This window comes from Rhinoraja longicauda, chromosome 7 (assembly GCF_053455715.1).
Source record: "Rhinoraja longicauda isolate Sanriku21f chromosome 7, sRhiLon1.1, whole genome shotgun sequence".
Classification (NCBI taxonomy): Eukaryota; Metazoa; Chordata; class Chondrichthyes; order Rajiformes; family Arhynchobatidae; genus Rhinoraja; species Rhinoraja longicauda.
In genome coordinates this window covers 24923248-24940906 of record NC_135959.1, presented here as the reverse complement: position 1 = coordinate 24940906, position 17659 = coordinate 24923248, and the positions used below count along the sequence as shown (strand labels likewise).

General features: G+C 43.8%; 1 protein-coding gene across 1 annotated transcript in view; it reads left to right on the top strand.

Annotated features, from left to right (window-relative positions):
- LOC144595148 (kelch-like protein 1) overlaps positions 1-17659 on the top strand; it is a 276933-nt gene that overhangs the window by 208249 nt on the left and 51025 nt on the right. Inside the window, exon 6 of the mRNA XM_078402262.1 lies at positions 8680-8866. Within this exon, the coding sequence (XP_078258388.1) occupies positions 8680-8866 (187 nt within the window). The remainder of the gene's footprint in view (positions 1-8679; positions 8867-17659) is intronic.

Genomic DNA, 17659 nt, shown 5'->3' with positions numbered 1-17659 from the left:
ATGAAAATGAGTCAACTTTACAGGTTGACAACCTCTCACCGGAACAGAAAAACATTTGAGGTAAAATAAGTTTTAAGATGTGGGCATGAGGGTGGGGGGGGGGGGGGGGCAACAAGGGAAAGTCTGAGATAGACGAGGAAAAATTATATGCTGAAACTGGTGTAATTTGAAAGGAAGTGGTATGGATTAATGAAGAATAATTTATACCTTGAGGAGGTATAAATGGGAGTATTCACTGCCACAAATAAATATGGTGGTGTAATTATAAGAAAGAGACCACGAATGGTGGGAAATAGAAATTTAAAATTTGAAACAAAAATAGTGCATTTGAAAGTGTTGAAATTAATGTTGAAAATAAAAAAATCAGCAGTCGGAAAATTTGAAAATAAAAAAATAATCAAAATATGCTGGTAACACTCAATTGGACAGGCAGCATGTGTGGAGTGAGATGCAAAGTTAACGTTTCAGAACAGAGACCCTTCATCTGAACTGGAGACATGAGAAAATAAGTTGCAGACACACAAGGTAGAATAGGACAAAGGAAATACCTCTGACAGGGTGTGTATAGGATGGTCATAAAGATATGCTGTTGAAGAAGCCGTCTCACTTTATGTACTTCCTCTGTAACTTGCAATTTGTTATTATAAGTTAGAGAGAATGAACACTAACAAAGCATGCCGCAATAACAGTGCGATGTGGAGCTGTACAAAGGTTTCAGCAGGTCAGGCAATGCTCGCTGTGAGAAAACTGAATCAATTTGACAGATACATGCCTTATGGGAGAATTGGCCAGTTGTAATACAAACAGAGAAAACAAGTTACCTAAAGTTGTTGAATTCAATATTGGGTCCATCAGGTCACAGTGTGCCCAGAATAAAGATAAGGTGCTGCTTCTCACATTTCCGTTGAATTTCACTGGAATAGTATAAAAACACAAAGAGTAATCGGCAGGAATAGGACTGAGCTTAACATGACAGTCAGCCGAATACCCTGAGCTTGGTTACAGATCAAATGATGATCTACGGAGTGTTTGCCCATTCTGTATGAAATATAAGGATATATTTTCAAGTTGCCATTACTTCTGGTGCCAGTGTTTGCTAGGCACAGAGTAACAGAGTAATCTGGATTTTATTTGTAAAGATTGCCGGAAATTTGAAACTCTATTCCACAACTGGCATTCGATGGCAGGTTTACACTGGAGGACTTCTGTTAAACAAAACTGTTAAGAGGTTGGAGAAAAGAAGGGTCTATGGTCACAACTCAAACATGAACTTATTGATGACAGAACAGGCTAGACAAAATTTATGCGTTACTCCTGTTCGAATTTTCAATGTGTTCTCCTTTATGTGCTGTCCTCCAGTGCAGTGGGGAAGTCTTAAGAAGTTCTTTGCGATTTAACAAATTATAGTTGCATAAGATTGGTATTGTTCTTGGTATTGGTTTAATATGGTCAATATGGTCTTGGTATTGGTTTAATACGGAGAGGCAATTTAATCAAATAATTAAATCGAAATTGCACTTGATAAGAGCCAGCACATGCTCGGTGGGCTGAATAGCTTCCTTCTATGTTGTGAAGAAATATGAGAATCATTAGGTTTATTTGCTCCTTTTTTTTCCCTGCTCTTGACTTTTTTTATTTGTGTCTTCCTATTTTAGGATGTGGTGGTTACTGGCAAAGGCCAGCATTTATTGTCTGCCCATGAAATGAGTGGCTTGTTTGATCAGTTAATAGTGGCCTAAGAGTCACATATGAGCCAGACCAGGCAAGGACATGAGATTTCCTCTACTGAAAGCCATTAGTGAACAGATGACTGCTGCACAAATGTAGAAAATTGCTCTTCCCAATTGTCATTTCTCTCTTGCTGTGTCATTTGTCCCTACATTATTGTGATAGAATGAGTGGTCATTTTGTTTCACTAGACACCTAACTTATCCATGAAGCCAAGTCCTCTCACTGACCTAACTGTGCCAAAGATCATAAATTGGAATCAATAATATTGATGATGACGATATTTTTTTAATGTTATTCATTCAAGGGATATGGGCTTTGCAGGCTGAGCCAACATTTATTTGCTCATTCCTAATTTCCCTTGAGAAGGTGTTGGTGAGCTGCTTCTTGAACAGCTGCCGTCCTTGAAGTAAAACTACACCTGCAATGTTGTTAGGGAGAGAGTTCCAAGATTTTGATCCAGTGACAATGAAGGAACGGCAATATATTTCCAAGTCAGGATGGTGTGCAGATTGGAGAGGAACTTTCAGATCATGGTGTTGTCTTGTGCTTCTAGCTGAGTTACTCTAGCTTCTTGTGTCTATCTTTGGTTTAAACCAGCAGCTGCAGTTCATTCCAACACAAGACTCAGGAATGGTTGGGTTGGTGAAGAGATAATCAACAATATGGCTGAAAATAGAGACAGCACAAGATAGAATCATTTACGAAAATTATTGAGAATATTTTTTTCACTAATTATATTTGGCTATAGATAAGGCTTAATAGAGCTATTGGATTATTTAAACAGTGTAATCCACTTTATGAATGCTTCAATCAACTGGTGCGAGCAATGTTAAATGTTATCAATCCGAGCACAGTACTGAGTTCCTTGGCTGCTTTCACAAAACACTTACCTCATTCTAACTCTGACAGTGAAGATTTGTCAATCTATAGCTTGCTGATGTTTCAAGCAGATGATTGATGCATCACTAGATCAAACAATTTCACAGTTTCCATATGGGGGAGCCAGCAACAGCCATAAAACTATGGCTTGGTGATCTTTTTGCATGGTGCAATGATCATGTGCTTTGTGCCCACGATGCAAACTCCAGGACTTAGGCTGTGTTTCAAAAGTCTGCCCATCTCCTTCTAGATACTTATGAACATGATCAATTAATGCACTTTGGCTCAGAGACAGCATGAGTGGTGGCCAATGACATATAATGCATAGAGATGTTAGAGACTGCAGATGCCGGAAGCTGGAGCAAAAGAAAACAAACTGCTGGAGGAACTCAAGCAACATCTGTAGGAGAAGGCAATTTCCTAATGCAATCTCAACCCAAATCATCAATAACTTTCCTCCTTCAGAGCTGCTTGACCCATTGCTTTCTCCGGCAGTTTGTTTTTTTGTGACGTACAATGCATTATGGCCTGTACATGGTAGGACAAGCTATTTAGAAGTAGATCCTTGTGGCACAAGGTAGGAGTGACTCACCTGGATTGATATGGGGTATTCAAAATCTTTAAAGTTCCTTTGGCTCTTTGCTTCATTATCAAGACTCAAAAGAGTCAAGAGTGTTTAATTGTCATATGTACCAACTACGGAACAATGAAATTCTTATTCGCAGCAGCAAAACAGGCCTCTCTCTATGTAATCACCAGTACGGTGATTAAAGAGATGGCACTATGCTTGGGTCGGGTGGTATCCAAACCATCTTCATGGAGGCAGAAAACACAAGTGTTCACATTGTAAGGCAATGCTACTGTTCTCTTCCCAGCTGTGCCATTGTCCAAGTAGGTATAGGGAAGCGCGAGTCAAATAAAATAAAATTAAAATGCTCAAGGGAGCAAGCAGATAACTTTTCCACTGAGAATGGGTCTCTACAGAATTAAAGTTATAATAATTTTTGTAAATTAATACTTCACAAACTCTTAAAGCGTACAACATCTTTTAATGATAGCACAGCGTATTACATACATCTTCAAGCACTGGCTACGTTCCTCTACTGAACTGTACCCAGGAAGGGAAGGCGTTATGATTGATGTTAACTAGGCGGGGTTAATGGTACTGAGGTAACTATGTTATTGGTTGCATATAAACCATCTACATCCTTCCCCCTAGAAAATTAAACAGATTGTTGTCACAACAACAGAATTAATAACAGAATTAAGCAAAATCGCCATAGCGCACAGGTGGCTTACTAATCCGGCCCGAGCGCGTACGAATGTCTCCCCCTCCCCCCGAAAGAGCAGAAGAAACCGGAGGACACGAGGCAGCAGGGGAACCAGGGAAGGGAGGTGCGGTGGTAGAACCGGGAGAGTGGGAACCGGCAACAGGGGACCCGCGCAGAGGGGAACCGGGCGCGCGATATGGGGACCGAGGCATACAAGGAACGCTGGCCGGGACGGCAGCCGGCTGCTGGTATGAGAGCGGCGGGGCATAGGGTCCCGGGGGCTGCGGCTTTGGCTCATTAACCGCAAGCAGGTGTTGTCGGCTTCTTCGGTAGATGGTGCCCTCATGGTCCACCAGGTACGAACGAGGTGAGTCGGCCACCCCAACCACGGTGGCCAGACGGGAGTGACCGCCGGCGGTCTGCAACCGAACAACCTGTCCAGGCAAAAGAGGATCGAGTGGTCTGCACGACCGATCGTGGGAACGCCGCTGGCTGTCATGCTTCTCTTGAATACGCCTCTGCACGGAGGCAGGCTCCAGCACCCGAGGTTGCAGCTGGCGCTGGGCAATCGGGATAGTAGATCTGGTATTCCTTGACATCAGACGCTGAGCAGGTGAACCCATGGCCGGATCCCTGGAAACATTCCTGAGGTTTAGGAGATCCAAGTACAAATCAGTGTTGGAAAGTCTCGCCTGTTCCATCAGATGCTTGGCGCTGCGGACGGCCCGTTCTGCAAGTCCGTTGCTCTGTGGGTACTCAGGGCTGCTGGTGAAATGCACAAAATTCCACTTGTCCGCAAAACTTTTGAATTCTCGGCTGGTAAACTGCCTGCCGTTGTCAGTCTGCAGCCTGACAGGGGACCCAAAAGTGGAGAAGTGTTTCCGCAGCTTTCGGATCACCATCTCCGACGTGAGGGATGTCAGTAAATCCACCTCGAACCAGTTTGAGTATGAGTCGACCAGGACAAGGTAGTGGTTACCACGCCACTCGAAGATGTCAGCAGCCAACGAGGACCAGGCCAAGGCAGGGGCAGGCTGTTGCAGCAGGGGCTGTCGCTGCTGGTGTGGAGCAAGACTGTTGCACGTGGAGCAGGCAGAAACTCGGTCTCGGATATATTTGGCCATTCCGGGCCAGTAGAATTGGCACTGAGCGTGAGCGAGTGTTGCATCGACCCCAGGGTGTCCGCTATGGGCTGCGCAATAGTAAGAGTCAAACAGGGAGGACGGGACCACAACTTTATGTCCCTTGACGATGACGCCATTCTGGAGCACCAATTCGTCGCGGACCAGGAAGAAAGGCTGTGTTTCAGATGGCGCAGCGGAGCGCTTTGTTGGCCACCCTGCTTTAATCACAGTGGCAAGCCGCTGCAAAACTGGATCGGCAGCGGTGTGCTCGGCCAACACCTGTAGCTGCTTGGTGGGAATGAAATTAACGCCCAGTACAAGCAAGTCCTCTGTTTCGTAGGGGTGGCGATCACAGGAGGTCCGCGGGGCGCGCGATAGGGTGTCCGCAATGTGCATCTCGGTGCCCTTCTTGTAGATGATGTCGAATTCGAAACGCTGGAGCTGTAGCATCATACGCTGCAGCCTGGCGGGGGCAGCGTGAATTGGCTTGTTTAGGATGGTCACCAGTGGCTGGTGGTCGGTTTCGACCGTAAATCTGCTGCCGAACAGGAAATCTCTGAACTTGGAGCAGGCGAACACCACCGCGAGCAGCTCTTTCTCGATCTGAGCGTACCGCTGCTCGGTGTCCGTCATGGTGCGGGAGGCATAGGAGACAGGATGTAACGATCCATCGACAGACTGAAGGCAAGCCGCACCCAGACCGAACTTGGAAGCGTCACAGGTGACGGTGATGGGGCGACTTACATCGAAGTACCGCAACGTCGGGGTGTCAATCAATTTCGACTTGAGGCAGTCAAAGGCCTGCTGGTGATGTTGGAGCCAGGCCCAGGCAATATCCTTTTTTGTCAATTGCCGCAGGGGAGCACTCAGCTCACTGAGGTTTTGTATAAACTTCCCCAGGTAGTTCACCATGCCTAAGAATCGTTGTAGACCTGGCACGTCGGTGGGGGCTGCCATCTCGGAGATGGCAGCTGCCTTCAAGGGGTCGGGTTTTAGTCCGTTAGAGGTGAAGACGTGTCCCACATACGTGACTTCTGGGACGCGGAACCGGCATTTCTTGGGATTCAGCTTCAGATTGACCTTCCGCGCCCGATCCAGGATGCTGCGGAGGTTCAGGTCGTGCTCCGCAATGTCTTTCCCATAAACCAGGATATCATCCACGATGATGGCACATGGCAGGCCCGAGAATATCTGCTCCATAGTTCGCTGGAACACCTCGCTAGCAGAATTAATGCCGAATGGCATTCGCAGGAACTTGAATCTGCCAAACGGTGTGGCGAAGGTCGTTAGGTCAGAAGACTCTTTGTCCAACGGGATCTGCCAAAACGAATTCTTAGCGTCTAGGACCGAAAAGATGGTGGCCTGCCCGACCTGAGCCGCCACGTCCTCAACAGACCGCATGGGGTGGTGTGGTCGCCTGATTGCAAGGTTCAAGTCCTTCGGATTGATACACACACGTATTTCATTCTTGTCTTTCTTTATCGTGGCAACCATAGTGGAGACCCAAGCGGTGGGATCGCTAACCGCTTCTAGCACCCCCTTATCGACCATGTTATTCAGCATCGCCTCGACCCTGTCTTTCATGGCGTGAGACACCCTGTGAGCTGCGCGGGCTACAGGTTGTACGTTTGGGTCAACGGAAATACGATATGTGAGTGGTAACTTTCCCAGGTCATCGTTGAACAGGTCCTGGTATTCCACAACAGGGTTGAACGACAGTTGCACTTTGTGGACCGTGCGGTCGAAGGACACCAGGCCAAGATCTTGGCACGCACGGTTGCCCAGCAGGGTTACACAGTCAGAGTTCAAAACATAGAAAACGAGGTTTCTCGTTGCCTTTTGCAGCACACAAGTTAAAGCAGCCCTCCCCACAGGCCTTAGAATTTCTCCACCATAGGCATGCAACGTAGCGTTGTCAACAACCAGGGGCTCATTATTCCTTATCTTATTGAAAAGATTTATTGACAATACGTTGACCTTCGCACCTGTATCCAGCTTTGCAAGGAAGGACACACCATTGACAGTCAGAGCTACAGAGGGATCAGAGCGTTGGGCGGTTGTGTGTAGGAGGGTAAACACATTCGAATTCTCAGGAGGATTAATTGGATCTGCCTCGTAGGAGTCGACCAGGCTGGGCTGTAAATCGTAACAGCCATCAGATTGCCTCAGCATGTTTAGACTGGGTCTGGAAATCTGTGCCTGTCTCCCACGGGAACGGATCGAGCGACAGGCCGCAGAAAAGTGGTTTAACTTTTTACAAAAGTTACAAAATTTGCCATAAGCAGGGCAGGTAGACAGTCTATGGTGCATGTAGTTACAGTTTGGGCACCTTTTTTGGGGCACTTCACCAGGACCTGGGTTGGCACGCGGCAGAAAAGCATTGTTTACCATCCGAGGCTGGGGTCTCCTACACCCAGCCAGGTTGATAGACTTATTGGCCGAGTCTCGGTGGTCATCTGGCAATACAACGACCTCAGACAATCTGCAGGCATGCATAGCTTTTTCCAACGTTAGATCCGGATCCCTTAGAAGCTCACATCGTAGCTGCTGGTCACGCATGCCAGTTACTAAAATGTCTCTAGTGAGCTGCTCCGTCATGTCACCAAAACGGCACCGCTGGGCGAGATAACGCAAATCAGCAATAAAACATTCAACAGGTTCATCCGGCAACTGTTTTCTTGTAAAGAACCGTGCCCTCTGCAGAATGCGGTTCGAGGGCAGGTCACAAATCTCCCTGAACTTACGTAGCAGGCAAGCGGGGTCACTGGCAGATTCTGCAGGGGTAATCTCCACGTCGTCGTCGCCCAGGACCGCTGGAGCATAGGTGAAAGTTCTGGCTCTCTTCATGGCATCAGGTCCGACAAGGTTGAGTAGGAGGGAGGCTTTAAGGGAGTCAGGATCAGCGCGATGTGCGACGTTGACAAAGTGGGTGAAATCAAACTCAAACGTGTCCCAGCGCTCAGAAATGTCAGCATCAAAGACAAGCTGCGCGGGCTTTCTGCAAGAGGACGCCATGGTCAGAGAGATTAAGCACAAAAAGGCACAAATCAAAAAAAAGAAATAAAACCCGACAGACAGGAGACGCAAGTGTCTTCCACTTCCGACACCATGTAAATTAATACTTCACAAACTCTTAAAGCGTACAACATCTTTTAATGATAGCACAGCGTATTACATACATCTTCAAGCACTGGCTACGTTCCTCTACTGAACTGTACCCAGGAAGGGAAGGCGTTATGATTGATGTTAACTAGGCGGGGTTAATGGTACTGAGGTAACTATGTTATTGGTTGCATATAAACCATCTACAATTTTCTTTACCTATTTTATCTCAACGTTCATTATCAGTCTGCTTGCAGTTCACAATCACATCAGTACTGCATGTAATGATATGTATTGCTAGTTCATCCACTGCGTTTCATGATCTTGAATATCAAATTCAATTTAATGACTGCAGCTCAAACTTTCTATTCTTAATGATCATCGGTTTGCCCTTAAACAAAGTGTCAAAACTAAAATACAACCTTGAAATGCTGCAACCATTGATAAACCAGTGAACTCTGCTTCCATTTACAACTTCATCACTTGTAAACCGCTGACCTATCTGTACTTTCAGTTCCTAGCACACGAAGAAATTAGTTGCCCATTTAAAAGAATATTTTTTTGTTTTTCAGCTTCTGGCTGATCTTGAAAACAATATTCTTTTCAAAGATGACCTTGAGTGCCAAAAGCTTATCTTGGAAGCCATGAAATATCATCTGTTACCAGAGAGGCGGCCTCTAATGCAGAGTCCACGAACTAGACCTCGGAAGTCCACAGTTGGAGCTCTGTATGCAGTTGGAGGCATGGATGCAAATAAAGGTAGGCATTTCAGTGCTATTTTGGAAGTTAAAACAATAGTAATTGTTCCTCTGTTGTGCTAAATGTATCACGCTGGTTTTAGTGTGTTGAACTCTGATTCAGACATCAATGGAATTGAACTTCTGAAGCATAATCTAACTTACATATATTAACATATCACACGCTTAGCATGTCAAATAAAGGCTGAAATTCTTCCCTGATCTGTTCCTAATTATATGTTGGAAAATATTGTCAGTAATAATTAGTGATTAAATCTTCACATTGATTCATTTAGCACACAGGAAGTTGTTTGACCCATCATGCCTGTAGCTGTACTTTGAAAGACCAATTATATTTAGACAGCTATCAAATGGGGAAAAAAAATATTCAGGAAGTCAGGTAGATATGTGAGAAGTATAAAAGTGTTAAAATATTTCATGTCAATTACCTTTTATAGGAACGGGAAAAAGTCAGAAGGGCAAAAAACAGTCAGAGGGGTGGAGAGAACAAGAGGAAGGTAAAGTGGAAGGCAGGAGAAATTAAATTACAGAAGTGATGTTCAGTGTAGAGGGAAATAAATGAAAATGGGATGTGAAGAAACTAAAGGGGCATGCGGAGAAAACTTGCCACATGCACAGTGGGTTCAGTACTGAGAGGTTATCAACCCAAAATATTAACTTCTCTTCATCCATCACAGGGGTTGTATGACCAACTGAATATTCCCAGGATTTTGTGTTTTTATTTTGAATCTTTGAAGCATTGTCATTGAACAGCTTTCATGTTAACGTTTGAAAACCATTCTTCAGCATTGCTATTTGAACTCAAACAATTAGATCTAAAAGCTGGATCACATGGCACATAAAATACACAATCCAATTTACATTTTATCCAGGGTATACTGAGTAGCTAATTACGTCTGGTTGAAATCACATTAGAAATAATTTTGGAACGAACACTTCTGCGCACCATAGAGTCATAGAGTGATACAGTGTGGAAACAGGCCCTTCCGCCCAACATGCCCACACCGGCCAACTTGTCCTAGCTACACTAGTCCCACCTGCCTGCGTTTGGTCCATAACCCTCCAAACTTGTCCTATCCACGTACCTGTCTGTTTCTTAAACGTTGGGATAGTCCCAGCCTCAACTACCACCTCTGTCAGGTTGTCCCATACACCCACCACCATTTGTGTGAAAAAGCTACCCCTCAGATTCCTATTAAATCTTTACCCCTTCACCTTGAACCTCTGGTCCTCGATTCCCCTACTCTGGGAAGAGATTCTGTGCATCTACCCGATTTATTCCTCTCATGATCTTATGCATCTCTATTAGATCACCCCTCATCCTCCTGCACTTTAATGTTTCTGGTGTGTTCCTGGCCTGAGGAAGGCACCAAGCAACTATTTGGGTAGCACACATTTTTGCCCACACTATGTTAAATGGACCTCACTTGCACCATGGGGATCTCAAACAATATCCTTGTTTTCATCACCATTTAAAGGGACCGTCTATTGACGTTCCTTGACCTGACTGGGTAGCTTCAGAACTTTCTATAGGCTGTTAAGATACTTCCAAAAGTCCACAATATCTGATTAAGCTAAAAAGAAGTGCTCTTAGCTTAATTTATTTGATGAGATACTCAGTTGATGGTTGCCTCTGACATTGAAACTACTGGCCTGCTAGGCCTGTCAAGGAGGGTCAGGCGTTTCAGAGACAAAGACATGCCCATTTGTGTAAAGTCAACTCTCAGTATCATCAGAGGAGACTCATCCTTCTTGGACCTCACCCATGAACAATCATTTCACAGGCTCAGGTTTTCCAAAAGTTTCATCACTGATACATGTAATGTTCTATGGACGGGATGTTCAGTCAAACTCTTGTGCCTACCCTAAGAAAATAACTGCAGATGCTGGTACAAATCGAAGGTATTTATGCACAAAATGGTGGAGTAACTCAGCAGGTCAGGCAGCATCTCGGGAGAGAAGGAATGGATGACGTTTCGGGTCGAGACCCTTCTTCAGGCTGAAGAAGGGACTCGACCCGAAACGTCACCCATTCCTTCTCTCCCGAGATGCTGCCTGACCTGCTGAGTTACTCCAGCATTTTGTGAATAAATATCTTCGTCTTGTGCCTAGCCTGTTCCCTCTGTGAAGATTAATGTTGCAGGATAGTTCTTGGCAGCCATAGATCTCCCCTATGTTTATAAAAGGGGGCCACAAAGAACCCGCACGTGGATAGGAATAATGTATTCTTGTTTGATGGTAACAACTCAGGCATTGGAATTTTGCAGTATTGCAGTCTTCCCATGCATGTGGGGGCCATCGACCACAATACCCGGTGATCTGGTATTGTATTGGTATTTTTATTAGTCTATTATTGTTACGTGCACCAAAGTACGGTGAAAAGCTTTTATTGGTGTGCTATCCAATTAAATCAGATCACACTATACATGAGTACAATCAAGCCCTACACAAGTATAACAGGCCATGCAAATAGAAAAATCCCAGTGTGCAGAATATAATTTTACTGCATTACAGTTCAAAAGAAAACGCCCAGCATCTGCAATGAGGTAGATTGGGCCTACCCACTAACTAACATGAGGGCAGTGCTGCTAATAAAAGTGAATAATCTGTTTCCAAGTCTAGTGGAATGTCCTTTCAATTTTGCATATCTTCTGCCTGATAGGAGAGGGGAGAAGAGAGGGTGACCAGGGCGACAAAAATCCTTGATTATGTTAGCTGCTGTGCCAAGACAGCATGAAGCATAAATGGAGTTGATGGTTGATGGGGAGTCTGGTCAGTGTTCACCAATTATTAAACAAAACTTTTTTATCAATGGAAAGGTTTTTGACTTCCTGGTGGTTGTGCACCATCATAAGAATACCCTGAAGATTAATGTCATATTTCCAGCATCATGCATGACCATTTAGGCACTGAGGGTATTTGTACTGTTTGTGTGGGAAGGAACTGCAGATGCTGGTTAAAACCGAAGATAGACACAAAAAGCTGGAGTAACACAACGGGACAGGCAGCATCTCTTGAGAGCAGGAATAGGTGACGTTTGGGGTCTGAAGAAGGGTCTCGACCCGAAATGTCACCCATTCCTTCTCTCCAGAGATGATGCCTGTCCCGCTGAGTTACTCCAGCTTTTTGTGTCTATCTTCGTATTTGTACTGTTGGTTGTTTTCGCCAGTCACCATACTTTGCAGTTTGGTCTCTGGTATATACTGAGCTAGAATGGGAACTTCCCCTTGTGCTCATGTTGCACAGTCTAGAATATCAAAGACACGTGTGGAGCCAGAGGAAGAACAGCATTTAGATCCTAACCCTGAGCACCCTGAGGATCCTGAGGAAGAGGTTGAAGAGCAGGAGAATGAAGAGGAGCAGGAAAAAAGAAAGAGCTTATGAGGGAAGTCCTTACTCAGCATCCACAGTGCCTCTTCCAGCTGCAAAGGGGAAGGGAAGCATTGTCTGTAGAAGCTTTCAGATGATACTTGATAATCCTTGACACCAGGATGTCCAGGTCACCTCCACTGAATACGTTACATAAATTAATACATCCTTTCTATAAGACCTTAATATTTTCTAATGACTGGCACATTGATTCAGTCTGAAGGGTCTCGACCTGAAATGTCGCTGGAGATGTTGTCTGACCTGTTGCGTTAATCCAGCTTTTTGTGTTGAACATTGATTCAAGTACATTTTCATGTGAGGATCTCCATTTTTGAATGCTGTTCCCAGTACGGTGGTGACTAAACTGCCCCCTCCCCTGACATCAGTCTGAAGAAGGGTCTCGACCCGAAACGTCACCCATTCCCTCTCTCCTGAGATGCTGCCTCACCCGCTGAGTTATTCCAGCATTTTGTGTCTACCTTCAGTTTGAACCAGCATCTGCAGTTATTTTCCTACACATACTAACCTGACAAACCTCTTGAGATCATGAAGTTTCTTTCTCCATTATTCACCCTGTGAGGATTCTCACTCCTGGTGGAGAAAATAGTAGTCATCTGTTCCCAGGCATTTACAGCAGTGCACAAGATATCCCTTCCAGCATACATCTATCTCATTGACCAGATCATCCATTTGAATAAAGAGGAAAGTAATCTCACTCTCCTCTTCAGCCTCTCTTCTATAGCACACATTGTGCACTTTGCAGTTTTGTGTGTATACAGGGAGCATACTTTGAAAGACAAATGCCCATCTCTGATTGCAGTGCAGCAGAGTAATGGTGCCTGCACTGCACTGAATATGGTCCCATTGGGAACCATGCAAGTCCCATGTTAACACTTGCATTTGGTTATGACACATTTTAATACTGTTTCATCCTGTGTTTTTTGGCCAATTTCACAGTTTCCGATATAATTTGACATCAGGGCTAAGCAAAGCAATATTTGAGTGCACAAGTATGTGCTGCAGTCCAATTCCTAAGTCCTAGCATGCTTAGAGAAACGTTTCAAAAACGGGTTACATGCTTGTACAATGTGTCAGCGACTACAATCGTAACACTTAAAAAAAATCTCACTTTATCAGCCACTTGGTTCAAAGTTGATAAGCAGCAATGACCCGCAAAAAGAGAATCTGTAAACAAAATGGTCAGCACTCCTGTTGCCAATTGCTTACTGCAGGCAAAAAAATTATTATAATTATGGAATCAAACTTCATTGTCTCTTCTCTTCTGTGAACTATCCTTATTTGAGTGGATTTATGTGGCAGTCAGATGTATATTCATAATGTTGATTATAAATGTACTATTCAGCTGCTCACTGGTTTATAGTGAAATGAATAATGCATTAGATTCACTTCTCAACTGATGGTGAATTTAATGAATATAAATGAAAACTGACAAAAGATGCATCAGAAATGTTTGCCAAGGACAGTGCAAGAAGGTGAGGTGATGGGGTCAAAATAAACATAGAAACATAGAAAATAGGTGCAGGCGGAGGTCATTCGGCCCTTCGAGCCAACACTGCCAATCATTGTGATTATGGCTGATCATCCACAATGAGTTACCCGTGCCTGCCTTCTCCCCATACCCCTTGATTCCCTTAGCACCAAGAGCTCTATCTAACTCTCTTTAAATGCATCCAGTGAATTGGCCTCCACTGTCTTCTGTGGCAGAGAATTCCACAAACTCACAACTCTCTGTGTGAAAAAGTTATTTCTCATCTCAGTTTTAAATGGCCTCCCCTTTATTCTTAGACTGGGGCCCCTGGTTCTGGACTCCCCCAACATTGGGAACATTTTTCCTGCATCTAGCTTGTCCAGTCCTTTTATAATTGTATATGTTTCTATAAGATCCCCTCTCATCCTTCTAATTCCAGTGAATACAAGCCCAGTCTTTCCAATCTTTCCTCATATGACAGTCCCGCCATCCCGGGGATTAACCTTGTGAACCTACGCTACACTGCCTCAATAGCAAGGATGTCCTTCCTCAAATTAGGAGACCAACACTACACACAATACTCCAGATGTGGTCTCACCAGTGCCCTGTACAACTGCAGAAGAATCTCTTTACTCTTATACTCAAATCCTCTCGTTATGATGGCCAACATGTCATTAGCTTTCTTCACTGCCTGCTGTACCGGCATGTTTACTTTCAGTGACTGGTATACAAGGACACCTAGGTATCGTTGCACTTTCCTTTTTCCTAATCTGACACCATTGAGATAATAATCTGCCTCCTTGTTCTTGCTGCCAAAGTGGATAACCTCACATTTATCAACATTATACTGCATTGCCACGCATCTGCCCACTCACTCATCCTGTTTAGGTCACCCTGCAACCTCCTAGCAATTCACACTGCCACCCAGCTTTGTGTCATCTGCAAATTTGCTAGTGTTATTTTTAATCCTATCATCTAAATCATTAATATATATTGTAAATAGTTGCAGCCCCTGCACCGAACCTTGCGGCACTCCACTCGCCACTGCCTGCCATTCTGACAGGGACCCGTTTATTTCTACTCTTTGTTTCCTGTCTGCCAACCAATTCTCTATCCATGTCAATACCCTACCCCCCAATACCATGTGCTCTAATTTTGCCCACTACTCTGCTGTGTGGGACCTAATCAAGGGCTTTCTGAAAGTCCATAACACATACCAATGTAAAAAGCACTGAGTTTCTGCATACTGTTCTGCAGAGACTGTCAGCATTGAGCAAAACATGAATAAGGGATAAACCATAGTTCTAGATGGGATTAGATGGCTCCAGAATAGGAGTTTTGATTCAACAATTAATACCTGTGTTATAAGGCCATAAGGAATAGTAGAATTATGCCATTCGGCCCATCAAGCCTACTCCGACATTTAATCGTACCTAATCTATCTCTCCCTCCTAACCCCATTCTCCTGCCTTCGCCCCATAACCTCTGACACCTGTTAAAATAATGGTCAGGAGAATGGCATTGGAGGTTATTGGTATAATAAAGGCTATCTATGCGAAGTAATGTTAAAACAAGGTTGCTCCTTTACATGGATGGAAAAGATGTAAAATTCCCACAAAATATTTGCAAGAAGGGTAAAGAGTAGTCTCTTGTTTCTTGGCTAACTTTTATCTCTCAATCAACATACAAGATTCTCTACTCTGCTTTATTTTCATTTGAGCAATAATTCACTGCTGGAAGGATGGAATCTTCCTAGGCTATGGGAAGTATTGTTTAAATGCAATGTTTTATTCAACACACAGTGGTGCAGATGATAGAGCTGCTGTCTCACAGTGCCAGAAACCAGGTACGATCCTGACACTGTGGAGTTTGCATGTTTTCCCTGTGACCGTGTGGGTTTCCTCTGGGTGCTCCGGTGTCCGCCCACATCCCAACGACATGCGCGTTTGTTAGTTAATTGGCCCCTAGTTTGTCGGGTGAGGATGAGAAAATTGAATAACATAGAACTAGTGTGAACGGCGATCAATGGTTGACATGGACTCAGCGGGCTGAAGAGCTGTTTCCATGCTCTATCTAAACTAAACAAGTAAATATTAAATTCTAGGCCTAACCATTAGAAGGGACATTTGAGTAGTGATGGATGGTGTGCAGTGTTCTGTTACATGGAGAAGCATATCTTTCTTCCAAACCTCAACATGCTTCCATACGTTTTTCAGAATCGGGCTCATTAAGTAAAAGTTGAATATCCTGTGTGTTTGGTCCATTGGCTTAATGTAAATAAAATTAATGAACCTCTGAAAGGCATGGAAAGTGATTCTCAGTGATGTTTATCAACATGAAAGTGAAATGCCGAGGATAAGTGCTGACATAATTTATTAATATGGAAACAAATTCAGAATATCTAAGGGAATTCCTCTGTCACTAGCTTTAATTCAGTCACATACAAGATTGGCAAGCCTGCTTGAAGTTTTATATTGTGCAGCCAATACCAGGGTGACACTTAGCATATTATGTACAATTCCGTTTGTTACCCCACAGGAATTGAGAGAGTGCAGAAAAAATTCGAAGCACCTTTTTTATTATGGGGTATTGTGTGTAGATTGATGATTTTTTTTTTAAAAATCCATTTTAAAATAAGGCTGTAACGTAACAAAATGTGGAAAAAAAGTGAAGGGGTCCGAATACTTTCTGAATGCACTGTACATGGATAGAAAAGGCATAGAGGGATAGGGGCCTAATATAGGCAAATGGGATTAACATATACATTAGGCATCACAGTCAGCATCGTCAAGGTGGGCTGATAGCATCGTCAAGGTGGGCTACAATTCCATGTTTGAATGAAAATGCCAAGATGTAATTCATTATGATAGGAGCAATAAAATGTTGCGTGTATGGAGAGTAATTATCGAATGCTACAGTGCAGAAGGATCTGGGGCCTTTGTACATAAGGCACAGATAGTACAAGTACAAGTAATTATGAGGTGTAATGGAATGTGATGCTTTAATGCAAAGTGTGGTAAGTATAAAAATGGGGAGATCTTGCCCTGTAAGCTTGAACAAGATTATAGGTTGAAACAATTTTCATTGGAAATGTGAAGACTGAAATATGATCCTATTGAAGCGCAAAGGATCCAGAGAAGGTGAAAGCATAGGTGCTGCTCCTGGAGGAATCTAGAACTACAGGCATAGACTCAGAAGACCACAACATCCATTTATGATTGAGATGAGGAAGAATTGCCTCTTCAAGTGGAAAATGAATCGGTGGGATTCTTCACCCCAGTGAGTTGAAGATATGGAATCAGTAAATATATAGGCTCTATAGGAGAGGCAAGGGTTATGGTAAAGAGAGAAGAAAGTGGCTAAGATCAGATTTTATGAAGGAGAAAAGCAGGTTCAAGGGATGATGTGGTCACCTTCTCATCTTATTTCCCAATGCTCTTATCTTCTTGTGTTAACTTTAGCCCTAGGATTAACATTTAAAAGGAATGCCTAACAGACTATACCACGATAAACAAACTGCCGGAGGAGCTCACTGGAACAGGTGGCATCTGTGGAGAGAAACCTCAAACTGATAAAGGGTCCCAACAAAAAACTTTGTCTATCCCTTTCCCTCCACAGATGCTGCCTGACTCGCACTGTATTCCTCCAGCAGTTTGTTTTATGCTCAAGATTCTAGGATCGGTGGTATCTTGTGTTTCAAAACAGTCCACAAGTTTTTGTGATGGCTTATTTTTAAATCACCAAGCTTCACTGACATGGCAAGGTTAAAGGAGATATTGCAAATGGTAAAAATAATATTTACTTGCAATATTGTTTGAGCTGAGTTTCAAACTACCATCAATGTCTCCAGGACAGAATATGTTTTCAGCCTTGGCAGATGACAGTGGTGGCAGAATAGAAGCTCATCATCCCTCCCCACCCAGGTGTTCTCCAAGC